The following is a 14,898-nucleotide window of genomic DNA, read 5'->3' on the forward strand; positions in this document are numbered from 1 at the left end:
GTGAAGGTGTTACACCGAAAGGGGCAAGAAATTTCATCGACGTACGTTACCGGCTCGTTTGCCTTTTTCAGTCCGTCGCCACGGGGTTCTTGTCCGATATCAAAGAAGAGTCCATCACCGAGGAAATCCTGGGATCGATCGTCAGAATGTGCCAGTACATGCACTCCAGCGTGATAGAGGCCAGCGACGTTTACCTGAAGGTGAGAAAACAAACTCGTAAACACAATGGGTGACTCTCGTTTTCCCGATCCGCGTAAACAAGAACTTCGACCGGTGCGAGAGGGACTAGCCCGTTCATCGACACCCCGCAAAGTAATTATTATCGTTTCGAGGCGCTTCCGTCTACGGAAACGTGGCTCCGTTTTAACCTCAGACGGCTGGTTAAATAAGGTCGATTGAAACGTACCGAGAGGGCAACGAAGTACCCATTAAATCGATCGAGGGAATGGAAACGGGAACAGTTTTCGAAATACAGCGAAACGATCATTTTTCGTTTCGTTCCTTCGCGTTTTTTTTTTTTTTTTTCGTCCGAGAGACGTGCACGATCGTTCGATCGCCAACGATAAATAAATTTAAAACACGGTGGGCCGAATTCAACGGGAAACTGCTCGAACATCGCCACAAGAATTCTCACGAACCCTTTGCAAAGCTGGAGTACCATATTTAACGCTCGAGAAATTTCTCACGAGGATCCCGATGAAACTTTAGAATTACCAAGCGCCGGAAAAAAACAAGCGCGTACGTTTCCTTCGCTCGCGACAACTCACGTTCGAGGGATGAAATTATTTCTTCAAATTTCCCTCGTTGATAACTTGGTAAATATTGGGAGTAGGAGGAAGAGATTTCTTTTTTTTACGAATGTTTCGGAATCGTCTATGGGAAATACACTCGGTGTGGCGCTAGGATAACAAATCGTTGCAAAGAATCGTTTTCGTCGTGAATTTCGTTGTTGTAAATATTTTTAGAAAGTTTCGGGTAGGGAGCTTCTACTGCTAGGAGATGAGAAACGATTTCCTGATCCAATTTTCCAGTCCAATAGAATAGGACGTTCTCTTCACGAGCAAGTGGAACGAGTTGACATTTGCTCGGACGAGTAGAACAACCCCGCCACTTCCAGACCAAACGATCGTCCTAACTTTATAAGTAGAATGTAATCGCGCGGGTCAGACGAGTAGAATACAATTGCCACGGCCCAGGAAGTAGAATCTGGCTCTGATACTCGGACCAGTGGAATACGATCGTGACTAGCCAGACCGGTGGAACAATCGGACAAATAAATAGAATCGATCGAGGCTCAATTGTCGGTTAATTGCTGCGTAAAAATGTCGATAACTTTCAAATTACAACGTGGCGGTATCTTTTTATTTCTTCTTAGATTTTCCACCAACGAATACATCGTATTATTTTTCCCTCGAATATCGTAAAACATATCTCTACGGAGCTTGATCGTATCTCCGATCGTTTTCAAGATAACATCCGAGGGTTGGAACTTTCGGAGGTAATTTCTTCCCTTAAATTTAAATTACCGAGATCAGAAATGACCCTTAATGTTTGCTTACACCACGAAGCTGCAAAGTTTCATCGATGTGACGTCAAACCACTTTGCAAACGTACCTTCCGACTAGTCGGGACAGCGATCGTCTTAATTTCAAATTCAAAACGTAATCGGAACTTTCGATTTCGACGAAGTGTTCGAACGTGCTTTCAAGTGTCCCGTGAAAGAATGTTTCTTTGCTCGTGGAACAACGTTGTTCGATACGCTTGAAGAAGTTTCAAGAGAGTTCGTTTTACGTGTAAAAGATTATTCACTCGCGAACAGCGTCGCGTTGTTATCTCGAATCGTGCGCGGCTCGATTGAAAAAAAAATTATTCGCGAGAGATGGAGAATTGGTTCGTGTAACGTATCGTTTGCGAGAAATTCGAGTCGGAAAAATTTATTTCGCGCGTTTCTGCTCGAGCAGATCGGATTACATTTCGTTTTGGAACTTCAACGAGCCTGTACACTCGACGAATACGCTTCCCATAAATTGGTGTCCGGTATGTTCGATGCGTTCGATTCGCGATACTTAATTTTTTTAATTTTTTCCAACTCCCTCGGGATCCTTTGAACGTTCCATCGGAGAAGTTTCGAAGAAAGTCAACCCTTTAACTTTTTTCGCGCAGGAACTGGATCGCCGCAATTACGTTACACCCGCATCGTATCTGCAGCTACTTTCCAGTTACGGGAATCTCCTGAGGAAGAAGAAAAACGAATTACGTTCAGCGGAGAGTCGTCTAACCACGGGTAACCGGCAAGAAATAAAATTTTTGCAATTACGCTTTATATTTAATAACCGAGGGCAAAAGTCACCCTCTCCTCGATAAGTTACCATACGTGTGCTCGTACAATAATATCGGTCCACTAGATATTGGACACTTCGATACAGTAGTTTGCTATTCGAAGTAATAGGAACACGTCTACGAAGAAGAAATAATATTTAGTTGACTCTTCGGAGCGGAGAAATTTCAAAGGACATTTTTTCGAAGACACAAGGCGTTGAAAGATACGCTTTGGGCCTAATAGTTTCGAAGCAAACTACTCGTAACACTTTAATAAATTGTTAGGTAGAAATTGATAAAACCGTGAAGAAATTGGCTGAAAAATAACGATTCGAAATACGGTCGACGATCAAAGAAGTCCCTTCGCGGTTCAGAGGTGAACGACCCGAAAGGAGCAATTTTACAGATGATAAATTAAACAAAGCCCGTCTATTGGGAGCTCGTGATACGTGCCAACATTGGACTATCGATTTCTTCTCCGTGCTGGCTATAAATATCGGTCTGAGATTAGCAATTTATTGGGACGTTAGGTACGAACGAAAATGAAATACCGATCGACTGGAATAACAGAAACGTATTTAGACCCGTGAGATACTTTTACCGTTTCGATCAACACGGTTTACAAGTTTTCTCGATCTCGATGTATTCGATACGTCCTCGTGAGCGATGTTAATTTTCTTCCATCGAGATGTTCCAGAAAATATTGCGCGTGTTTTCGCAAACCGGTGGTTTCCAAACCGTTCGAAGAACACCCCTCTGACGAAAGGACAGACAATTTTAGAGAAATGGTAGGTTTACAAGAAAGATATACCTCCCACCTGTTTTTAAACTCTAACGATTAACATATTAATACGATATTAGATGCTCAAGTTATTCACGATTTTTCCATAGCGATAAGTTTCTTTCGCGAGGCCCTTGAATCGTAAAGCACTCCAATAATAGTGTACAGAAGTAAAATCGACCCTTGTTATAGCGACCGGGTATAGTGTACCCTTGATATAGTATCTGTTGTTATTAACCAAATCTAGACGATACACGTTTACAGGAATTCTAATTTAAGATACAATCTTACTTGCAATTGTAGTCACAATTTTCGATAGAACGTTATCTTTATAATCGTAGCGATAACTTTAATCGTAATTTGATTCGCAATGCTGTATCTTTTCTCGCCTCGTCGCGGCCCTGGTTGCAACGAAGTCGTTAAAAAAAAAAGAAAAGTGAAACCGAACTAAAAAAGATAATCGTCCGGATAATTTCGAAACCCACGCGTCTCTTTGAACGCGTAACGTCCGTTCGCGAGACGCTCTATTTTCCTCCGTAAATTCTCGTCGAGACGTGCAAATGACGGAATTAAATTCCGATCGAGATGTCGCGCCTGCTCTCATGGACGAGCAGTCTTCAAATAAGCGTTATTTAATTCCAGCGACGAAGGGAGCGTAGCGAAAAATCGATCGTCAAATTGAACACACCGTAGCCAACCTTCCCCCCACCCCCACCCCCCAAGCTCCTTACCTATACCCTCCTAGCCAACCTCTCGTCGTGTACCAACGACCGAATCGATACGCTTAATTAACGAGACAGGACGAGACCTCTTTGTTCGCCGCGTGATCCGTTCCTCGCTAACACTTAGATTTTTCATCGTCCAGAGAAGACCGAACGAAATTCAAATCAGCTCTACCGGATTTGCATCAATTTCCATACACTTTTACCACCTCGCGCAATATACGCAGCTTCCTTCCGTTCGCTCAACCTTTCGAGCACGGTTTACTTTAACCGCGTAAGAACACCGGCCTAGCTACGGAATCGCCGCGACCACGGAAAATGTAATTCGTTCTTAGAAGAGGGCTCGGTGGATCCAGACTCACGAGAAATTTCGAAACATTGGGTGCGAGCGAAACGGTTCATTCGCGACGCGAAACGAACAGAAACAAAGAGAATTTCATTTTCAGGAACGTATCTTTCCCGCGAGTGCAACGACGCGTGTGCATTTTATTGTACATTTCTTTCAATTTTTTTTCTATGGAAATATATTTTTGCATAGATTTAATCTTCTCGTCGTTCCGCGTGAAAATATACGAGGGAGATATTTAAAATATTTTGTATTTGTTTTCGAGGAAGAAAATCAACACGAGATAAATACTTTCCTCCCAGATATTACATGTTTAGTTTATCCGTTGTTAATTACAAATGCGGTCAACGAAAATATTATTGCATTTAAATAATCCTTCTGAAAGTTACAGAGTGATACAATAAATATGATTCGTTAAAGATGTGTCCCGATTGTTTTACCATCTTTTAAGTTTTCCTCTATTTCGTTCCAATAGTAATTGTTCTTTCATCGTGTACAGGTCTGGACAAACTCGTAAGCGCGGAAGTCGAAGTGAAGAAAATGCAAGAATTATTGGCCAAGATGAAACCACAGTTGGAGAAGGCAGCCATTGCAACGGCTAAAATGATCGAAAGAATCACCCTCGACACGGTTAGTATTGCCAAAAAAGAGACGAGTGTGTCAATAATCGTAAAAGTGGTCGAAGCAAGAATTTAGAAAAATCGAACACCCTTGGAAAATTAATATCGACGCCAATCGTTTTTGCAATCGTCGAAACAAGTATCCTCTTTCGGTAGCAAGTAATAACGATAATGTTTCGCGTATCGAGTAACGAGAAATTATTAAAATCTATCCGAATCGGAGTAGTAGAATTATTACGAAGCTCAGAAATATTTCCAATTCTTGTCCAAATTAACGCGTATTCGTACTATAATAAACGTCATTTAAACCGAGCTGTCAGGACCATTAAAGGGATAACCTTCTCCGCTCGTACCGTTGCCTCTTCCGTTTCCGTGTTCCGTTTTCGTTCATTGTTCGCTCGGCCAATTTATCGTTTTGAACAAAGAAAACCCGCAAATGTATAGGAAAGCTAATCTGTTAATAATTACTTGTGTGTATATATGTAGGGCGTTTGTTCGAAAACTTCGATGTATTTTTACGAATTTCGATGATACCTGAGACAAGATTTGTTACAATTTTATTCTTAAAGGGACTTTTCTGTCGTCGTGTTTCAATGGTGGAACATTTATCGGAAATTTTCCTCGATCGCCTGTCTACTTATCATTAAGTTACAAATTCGATCGTGTTTGTTAGATCGAAGCGGAAAAGGCGCGAGCACTGGCGAAGGAACAAGAGGACACCGCCACGAGAATGAAAATAGAAAATCAGAAGATTCGAGACGAGGCAGAAGCAGATTTAAGTGCGTTTACAGTATTTCTTTTATAGGGAGAATCCTCTTATCGAAAACCATATATTTTATATATTCGAGGTGTCTTATTTAACTTTGACGTTTAAAATACACCGTATCCGAAATGTCAAGATGAAAGAAAACTATCGCTTTTAAATGAAATCGGAACGATATCGTAGTTAACTTGGCTCGTTTAAATGAAATATCGCGTTTCTATCGGTATTTAATGTCCATTGAGATGAATTCGATACCTCGCGATTGAAATTCTGAAAATAGAGATGGTATCCTAAATAATATATTTCTAGGTCAGATCACTTGTGTTTATATTAAAATGCGAGCTCCTTTATTCGAAATCTTTTTATTCGAACCTTTTATTATCCCAACAGAGCGTGTATTTGTACAGAACCTTTCTTTTTTATACATTCTTTCATAATGCTAAAAATTAATTTCGATCGTCGAGGATTTAGAACGAACAGTAATTTAGAAAAAAAAAATTAAAGTTGTAAAGTAATCGAATGATATGTGAAAGAAACTTTGGTTCCTTTTTCAATGGTTTATTCTCGTTTGCGAATCGATTCTCTATAATGGCAAGGAAAATTGGCTTCGATCGATGTACGATTTCGCTCGATGAATTTATAACGATTCTGGCTCGAATATTTCTAATTTTCGTTCGCTCGGTACACGCACCGAGCAAATGTTTCTCCTCGGTCAACAGTGTTTCTCGGAACACACAATGGTACACAAATTTTCGCCAGGTGTACCGCTAGGCAATCATAACCGCCTGTTTCGCGCAGTTAAGCATCTATGTTATTAACCGTGGTGCAATCGATACCCTATTTGCCGCAGGTCTTGTGCGTCCAATGTTGATTGCCGCCGAGAGAAGCTTGAAAGCTCTCAACAGGAACGACATCACGGAAGTGAAAGCAATGAAGAGACCACCGGTCGGCGTGCTTTTGGTGATCGAAGTTATTTGTATCATAAACAATGTGAAACCGATCAAGGTTCGTAAAGAATATTTAACGATAGGGTAAATGCTTGATCGATCGAACGGTGCAGAGTCGGGTACACCTTACTTTTAAGCAACAATTTTCCTTACGCGTACGAAGCTATTCGAAGCGAAAAATTTGAAAATTTTAAACATTTATTCTACTTCTATATTCGTGCGTTCCGATCTTATAGTTGTCAATTTGTATGTCGAAATTCTATTGATGATTTTCTCGTGCAGGTAGAAGGCGTAGGGAAGTTTGGTACAGAATCGAAGTTGGATTATTGGACGCCAGGTGTTGTATTGCTGTCGGATCCAGGCCACTTCTTGTACACGATGGAGAACTACGACAAAGAAAATCTTACGCAGGAATTGATTAATAAACTGAAGGTCTACGTTGAAAACCCAAACTTCCAACCAGCGAAGGTTTGGATTTCAATTGCCTCTTCATTCGCTGAATTCGTTCTAAATTACCCTTACCGTACTTTGGAAAGTGTCACGTGCACTTTTTGAAAATAAAAAGAACACGTTACGATCTCTTCTGCCCAATTTTAAACACTACGCTCCACACCCAATTACCCAACGTTTGTCGATTCTTCCATAATTACTCGTACGAAAAATTATCCGAATTCCGTCGATTTCAGATCGAGTACGTCTCGAAAGCGTGTTACTCGTTGTGTCTGTGGGTGCACGCGATGTACAACTACTACTTCGTGAACGAGAAAGTGAAACCGAAGATGGAAGCGTTGAGCAAAGCCGAGGAAGTGCTCGCGGAAACGGAAAGGGGTCTTCTGGCCGCTATGGAGAGGCTGCATCGAGTGGAGGAAGGTGTCGAGAAGTTGCGAAACCTCTTACGCTTCGAGGAAGAGAAAAAGACGGAACTGGAGAGACAAAAGCAGCTTTGCGAAGATAGAATGGGTAGGGCGGTCAGGTTGATCGTAGGTCTGGCCGAGGAGCAGAAACGCTGGATCTCGACCGTGGCTGACATAAATACGTCCTTGAAGAATGTCGTAGGTGATATCCTACTCGCATCCGGTAAGGGACCAGCCTCGTTCATTGAACCGAATCAACTTAACTCCTTGAGCGAACAAAAAAGAGATTTATACACCGGAGGATATACTTCACGATCTAAGAACCTAATTCCGGGATTCTCGGCAATTTCTCCGAATTTTCCAAAACCTTGGATTTATCTTGCAGATAATCCTCGTATTTCTGTTCGTTCAGGATTGTGGATCGTACACTATTGTCAGATCTATTTTGGTTCATAGTATCGACGAGTTTCGGGCAGAAATTGTTTCGAAAGTGAGGTTCAAATTGAACTTCGATCAGGATTAGCTTGTACCGAGTACGACTTGTGTAAAAATGATTTATCGTTAAGCTGCAAGAGTTTTCGAACCACAACTTGTAAATATAAAAGTGTCAGATGCTTGTGTACCTTTAGCTCGTGCGAAAGTTTCTCTCGCGTCGCGAAACAACGTTGCAAAGCAAACAGAAACGAAAACGAGCGAAAAATAATCCGAAAATTGTGTAAATGCGCGCAAGGTCTCGTCGACGCGTTAAAAAATGCCTCGTTCCACAGGCGCGATAGCTTACTTGACACCCTTTACGGACAAATATCGAATATCTCTGCTGGCATCCTGGCAAAACATCCTGAAAGACGTGCCTCACACGCCGGGCAGCAACCCCGTGTCGACTCTGGGCGATCAGGTGGAAATAAGAAAATGGCAGATCGGGGGCTTACCCAGGGATTCGCTCTCCGTGGAGAACGCCGTTCTGGCGATGCACTCGAACCGCTGGCCTCTTTTTATCGACCCTCAAGGGCAAGCAAACAAGTGGATACGTTCTCTGGTGAGCGAGAAGGGACAGGTTTCTTGTAACCGAAAACTACAGGGAACGGAACGAGCTTCGTTCGTCTTGCTTAAATTGAATTGCTCCCGAAGTGGGTCGAACAACGTCGCGCGACCACAAAAGGGATGCCTCAAAATTTGAAGTCGCAGAAGTGGAGTAAAGTTTTAAAACCAACCGCGCAATTCTTCGAACCGTATCTACAAATAAAATAGTAACGATCGTCATTAAGGTGGCTGGATGTAAAAATGGATGTACAATGCATCCGAGCATGTTCATTTTTTTCATTCGCGAACGTTTTCGTCCGTTCGATTTTAGAAAAATAATGAAAATAGTCGGTACGGGTCTAACGTACCCGTGTAACAAGAACTTTCAATGTTTCGAAGATTCGTTTTCGAGAAAATTGAATCTCATCACTCGACGAACACCCGTTCACTTTTACTCCAATAACGCGCAAGTACTCGCTACAAATTGTAATTCTCCCAAGAAACTGAAACTTCCAAGAAATTAAAACTGTTAATAACTTCGTGTCTCGGGGTAAAGAAACACGGAATATTCTTGCGATCGAGTTTCGTTTAATTAACGCGTCTCGCGTAGAAAGCTTCGAGATTCCATCGAGCTTTATTCGTGTTTTCCACGATGACGTTCACCCGAGCTCTACCGTAAGATGAAAATTATCACCAATATTTCTCGTCTTGAGTCTCTCTCGTGATTTACAACACGTTTAACCGTGTCCCCGCGTAATTAAATCTACGACACTAGAAATAGTGAAAATCTACGTTGAACGAGAATTGAAACAAAAATTGAACGCTTCGATGTACTCGCGAGGCAATAACGCGATATTTGCACACAACGAGGAAATTTGATTTCGCAATGGTGTTAAATTTCTGACCGACTTTTTTTCAATAAATACGAGCGGACCAATTACTCGCAACGGTTCCCATTTAATCGCTCCACTCTTCCTAGAAATTCACCGATTTACGATACACCGCTGTATACGTACAATTTTTTATATTTCTCGCGCTCCAATGGGAACAAAAGTACAAGGACACCGGGATATCCATCGTCAAGATGGCTGACAAAGATATCCTCCGCGTCTTCGAGTCCTGTGTACGATTCGGAAAGGCCTGCCTGGTAGAAAACATTGGCCTCGAATTGGAGCCCGGTTTGGATCCAATACTCTTGCGATCGTTGTTCGAACATGGCGGCCAGATGTGCGTTAAAATTGGTGACAACATCGTCCCCTACAACACGGACTTTCGTTTGTTCCTTACCACCAGGCTGTCGAATCCTCATTACTCTCCGGACGTGTCGATAAAAATCTTGTTGGTCAACTTCGCGCTCACCGTCACGTAAGTTTAAAATCTGATTCCAACGAGATCACTTTTTGCAGTAATAATCACACGACGTTATCGATCGTATCAAAATCACGCTTTTCGTAATTGCTAAAAAGGGAGAACTCGTCCCCCTTCGATTTTAACGTACCTTTGCAGAGAATTTGATATTTCGTTAATTTATCGATGTAAGAATTTTAATTTAGGGCCAGTTAGGGCCACTAATATCGTCTTTACGTACAAAAGTGGCTTAGAAGATCAGATGCTGGCATTGGTCGTAATTCAAGAACGGCCGGATCTTGAGGAAACAAGGAACGCCTTAATCGTCTCCAACGCTGAAATGAGGAAGGATTTAAAGGAAATAGAAGACAGAATCCTCTATAGATTATCGGTATCAGAGGGCTCCGTTGTCGACGACATGAACCTTATCCTCACTTTGGAAGCTTCCAAAGTCAAAAGCGAAGAGATCAAGGTACTCTGATCGGACTAAAATTACTTTTACTTCAAAATTGGTAAAATTTTCTACACGTTGTATTCGTTCTAGACAAAAATAAAAGAAGCGTACATCATCCAGGCAGACATCGAAGAAACCAGATCACTGTACATTCCCGTCGCGGTTCGAGGACGAATACTTTTTTTCTGTCTCTTGGATTTGCAATTCATCGACACCATGTACCAGTACTCTTTGGAATGGTTCGTCGACATATTTAATAACAGCATACACGCTGCGGAAAAGAGCGGTTAGTGCGATCATTTACCTCTGTTCTTGTAAACATCGTTCCAAAACCCATTAACAACCATGTCCAACTTCGGCTACCGAGATCCTATTAATCGCATATGCGTAACTCTCTTGTTACAATTCGTTTAATTTATTTTTCTACCATTATTTAATTACCCGACGAGATGCACAACCGAATGCGTTTGTTAACCGTGTAAACGATGATATTTTCCAGATAATATAGAGCAACGGGTCGAGAGTATCAACCGCAAATTCATGTTCTCGCTGTTCTCGAACGTGTGTCGAAGCCTATTCGAGAAACACAAATTACATTTTGCGTTCCTCGTCTGCGCGAGGATTCAAATGAACGACAATTCGATCGACGCGACGGAATGGAGGCACCTTCTGGCAGGACCGGAACCACCGGAAGTAAGATTCCGAAAATAATGGGGAACCTTACGTTTCTCGTACATTGTTTCTCTTCGCGTCATATTTCGTTCCTCTTGTATTTGTTGCGTACACGGAATCGTTGATACGTTAAAATCATTTCCATTCGAGCGACAACACACTCGATGAAAAATGTTTGCAAATAAAATAGGTGTCGAGCAACGTTGTGGTCTAAATTGGAACGATTTTCGGGTTGAATAATTTGCAAAATAATTAAACGAAGTTACGCGGTAAATTCAAAGTAAGAGTAATTCGGATATCCGTTCTGTATTGTTATTTTTATTGCACGGAACACCGTGGAATAAAAAGTTTCCGCGATAACTGTGTCGTTTGTAAAACTATACCCTCTCCGATCGTTCTTTCTCTTCTATTTTCAACCCGATCCGTATTAACGTTTCATATCGTTTTGCTAAAGTTCATTCGCAAATCGTCTCTTTCTAGTCGCTATCATCGCTCAAGAAAATTCCGGGCTTTGTTCTCTTAGACATCCGCAGACTATTATAATTCCGTTTCTCAAGAAATACGCGCTCTTTCGAGCGACTCTGCGTTTAAACGCACCACCATATCGTTCATCGATCAACGTTTTATCCAACTTTCCTAATCCTTTCCTCCGGTTTCTTCTCCTTCTTCTCTTTTAGCTTATTTATATTTTTCGTACAAGTTTTCCTCTATATTTGTACTTTTCTTTCGTAAAGCAACTCCGAGACTAGGTTTCGAGTAACAACCTTTGCCTGTACCTCGTCGTCGCGAATCGTACGTCCACTTTCTCGTTCTTACGTAACAAAGACGTCGCGAGTAACGATAATAAATATTTTCGTCCGTTTACGAAATTCAAAATTAACGAGTAAATCAACGACACGTTCGATAAAAAATACTTCTTTTCAAAGGTTGTACGATTACTCCCCTTACAGAGATTAAAAAAATATTTAAAGAAACTATTCTCCTGCTAAAATGATCGTACAATCGTAACGAAAATAACAAAGTTACAAACGTGTCGTATTTATGACAAAACTATCCTCGTACCAAAATAATCGTACAATCGTAACGCAAGTAACAAAGTTACAAACGTGTGATATTTATGACAAGTGGTTGAATTCGCTCTCTGAAAACGTATTGGCTCCGATCGAGGTGAACGTTTGTGGAAAGTTCGACGCGTTTGTCGCGCTGCAAAATCGAATAAACTTTACAAACGGAGCACTCGATGAACAAATCGGTTTGCGGTGAAAATCCAACGGTAGCGAATTCGACCGCGATGGATCAAAGGATTCGTGATAAAAAAAAAAGGAACGATGGAACAGTTCCTCGCGATTTCGCGGTTGAAAATCCTCGATCCGCGGAATAGATAAAATGGCGGGTCGCGTCAGGTGCGAAATGGATTTCCAAGGTTTCAAGGATGCTTAAGTTTGTCTCCCCGGGCGCAGGACAGAGCCAATCCGTCGCCGGATTGGATCACCACGCGATCCTGGAGAGAGCTCCAGGCGCTCGAGTGCCTACCGAAGTTCACCAACTTCGTCGAGTCCTTCGAACAGTCGCTGACCCAATTCAAAGCAGTCTTCGACGCTCAGGAGGCGCATCTGTTAGTACTATCGAAATTGCTTCTTCTCTTTCATCGATGGAAACGCGAGGGCGAATTCTTTTTTCTTTTTCTTTTTAATTACCGAAATTCAAAGCCAAAGGGTTTCTTTTCAATTGTACGAGATACTCTTTTTTTCAATCGATTCCAATTCAAGAGACGAAAATACTAGCAGAAATGTCCCTCAGACACTGTCTCGAAAGTTATTAGAGATACAATAGAATTTGTCCGGACGAGTAATAGGTAGTTGGATAAGAAACGGAGCTATCAGGTTCGTCGTTTTATTTTTCCAAAGACGGTACTACCGTTTCATGTACACGTGCGAAGTTTCACGTAAATTTGTCGACTCGTTCGTATATTTACAGTTGTTCAAAGTCAAAGTGTCATATTGGATTGTTCGGATAGTCGTTTCGTTTTTTTTTTTTTCGTGAAAATGAAACACGATTTTTTTAGAGTTTACCGATAAAAGCTCACATTTTCCAAGTTATTGTCGTCTTTGGAAACGTTGAACAACGAGACTCGGAAACTGAACAAGTAGAACGAACGACACACGCTCTCCGCCGGACAAGTAGAACAGGACCGTTAACGTTCCGACAAGCACGATAGACGTAGAATCGAACCGTGCCCGTTTCGACGAAAAAAAAACCCTTCTGACCCTAAAAGCGTAAGAGTATCTTTTTCGTCGAGCAAATAAAGTAGATCTCCTCCACGTGTTCAATGAACGCTTTCGTAATTCATTCGAGTGGAATGAAACTTTCTGTAGTCGGACCAATCGAGTAGCGAAAGTTAGCGGTCGTTCGAGCGCAGTGAAACTAACGTTAATTCCTTTAGCGAAAAACATAAAATATATGTCCAGTACAACTCTTCGGACAAGGAATACGTAGAAAAAAATCAACTAGATCGGTCTCGATTGCAAATCTTTCAGACCTGACCGCTCTTAAGAATTATAATTGTTACGAATAATGGATCGACGCATGCATGACAAAGTTTATCGAGCAACCTAGTACTATGCTATACAATAATTTTCATCGAACGAAAAAAGTTATCGAACGACCAGGTACCTCCGTAAAAAGAATTTTTCGAAATTCGTCTCGACTTTGAACATCGAAGCATCGAAAGAAATCCTCGGTGTTTTATATACTCGGATTGTTTGACCCTAGGGAAATATCTTTTCGTTCAGAGCCCCGTACCCGAAGCCATGGGACACCGAACTGGACGACTTTCGTAAAATGTTGGTCCTGAAGTGTCTCCGGCCGGACAAACTGACCAACGCGATGCAACTCTATCTCGCCAAGTATTTAGGCCGAGAATTCATCGAACCTCAAACCACGGAATTGTCCGCGGTGTACAAGGAATCGTCGTCGAGCACACCGATCGTGTTCATTTTGTCCACGGGGACCGATCCCGCGGCCGAGCTCTACAAATTCGCGGACAGATTGAGAATGAACTTAAAACTACGGGCGATATCGCTCGGTCAGGGTCAGGGGCCCCGAGCGGAGGCCATGATCAAAATCTCCGCGGAACAAGGTCATTGGTGTTTCTTCCAGGTAACCGAGAAAACTTTACAAGAAATCGGTCCTTTTTTTTTTTTTAGTAACTAACGGTTTAACGGTTTATTCTCGACAGTGTTTTCGCGCAAATTATATCGCGTACGCAAGAAATATACATCTCGGGCCAAAATTCGTCGCACAAATGGGACAAAGACGATCGATTTTCCATTTGAAAACGTCATTTTGTTATTTCAAGTTTTCGTCTTGTTTTCAACCGTGGAATCTCCGTGGCCCCATTTATACCACGAATTTTCACCCACGGTGTATACATGTACAATACAGTTACCAGATCGATCGATCTTCAAATGCATTTTTCTCGGAAACGAAATCTCCGTTGCAGTTGCGAAACGTCTACTACTTTTTGGTCATTTAACCGTGCGCGATGAATATATTTAAACCTTGCCTAAAAAAAATTTATATGCGAGAACATCGTAGCGAAGAGAACTCGATAGACGACAACGACGAGGATACTTTTACATCGGAATACGAATTTATTTTGTTGCGACGGTAACGCCAGAGAGTTTTCTAAATTCATCGGCAAAGAGTACAAAATATTCTACGAAAGAAAATAAAACTTAATTAGGAGCGTAGGCGCGAAGTTTCACTTCCGTGCGAAACAACTGTGAAACTCGAATTCAGCGTGGACGAATGGTCACCGAATGGCTCGTGGATTTTCATCGAGAACGTTAAAGTTCACCTTGGATAAAGATACAGACGTTACGACAGCGCGGACATTTCATACGCAAAAATATCAATCACTGTAACGTCAAATATCCATACAAATCTGCAGTCGATGTACGATAGAAAGGAGAAGTATTCATCGTAGCTCGGGTTTGAAAATATTGCGATCGTCGATCAAAAGAATAATCTTGTTTAAAGAGGAAGAAAAAA

The 14,898-nt window shown here is 41.6% G+C and overlaps 1 protein-coding gene across 1 annotated transcript in view; it reads left to right on the forward strand.

The window, feature by feature from the left end:
* The window catches only part of LOC143152849 (dynein axonemal heavy chain 1), a 133,942-nt gene that overhangs the window by 113,885 nt on the left and 5,159 nt on the right, over window positions 1–14,898 (forward strand). The window contains exons 37-50 of the mRNA XM_076323409.1: window positions 72–200; window positions 2,164–2,284; window positions 4,668–4,798; window positions 5,462–5,567; window positions 6,402–6,556; window positions 6,781–6,966; window positions 7,185–7,575; window positions 8,120–8,388; window positions 9,427–9,737; window positions 9,966–10,191; window positions 10,264–10,459; window positions 10,673–10,866; window positions 12,306–12,460; window positions 13,638–14,004. Coding sequence (XP_076179524.1) covers window positions 72–200; window positions 2,164–2,284; window positions 4,668–4,798; window positions 5,462–5,567; window positions 6,402–6,556; window positions 6,781–6,966; window positions 7,185–7,575; window positions 8,120–8,388; window positions 9,427–9,737; window positions 9,966–10,191; window positions 10,264–10,459; window positions 10,673–10,866; window positions 12,306–12,460; window positions 13,638–14,004 — 2,937 coding nt within the window. The remainder of the gene's footprint in view (window positions 1–71; window positions 201–2,163; window positions 2,285–4,667; window positions 4,799–5,461; window positions 5,568–6,401; window positions 6,557–6,780; window positions 6,967–7,184; window positions 7,576–8,119; window positions 8,389–9,426; window positions 9,738–9,965; window positions 10,192–10,263; window positions 10,460–10,672; window positions 10,867–12,305; window positions 12,461–13,637; window positions 14,005–14,898) is intronic.

This window comes from Ptiloglossa arizonensis, chromosome 11 (genome assembly GCF_051014685.1).
Source record: "Ptiloglossa arizonensis isolate GNS036 chromosome 11, iyPtiAriz1_principal, whole genome shotgun sequence".
In the NCBI taxonomy this organism is placed as follows: domain Eukaryota; kingdom Metazoa; phylum Arthropoda; class Insecta; order Hymenoptera; family Colletidae; genus Ptiloglossa; species Ptiloglossa arizonensis.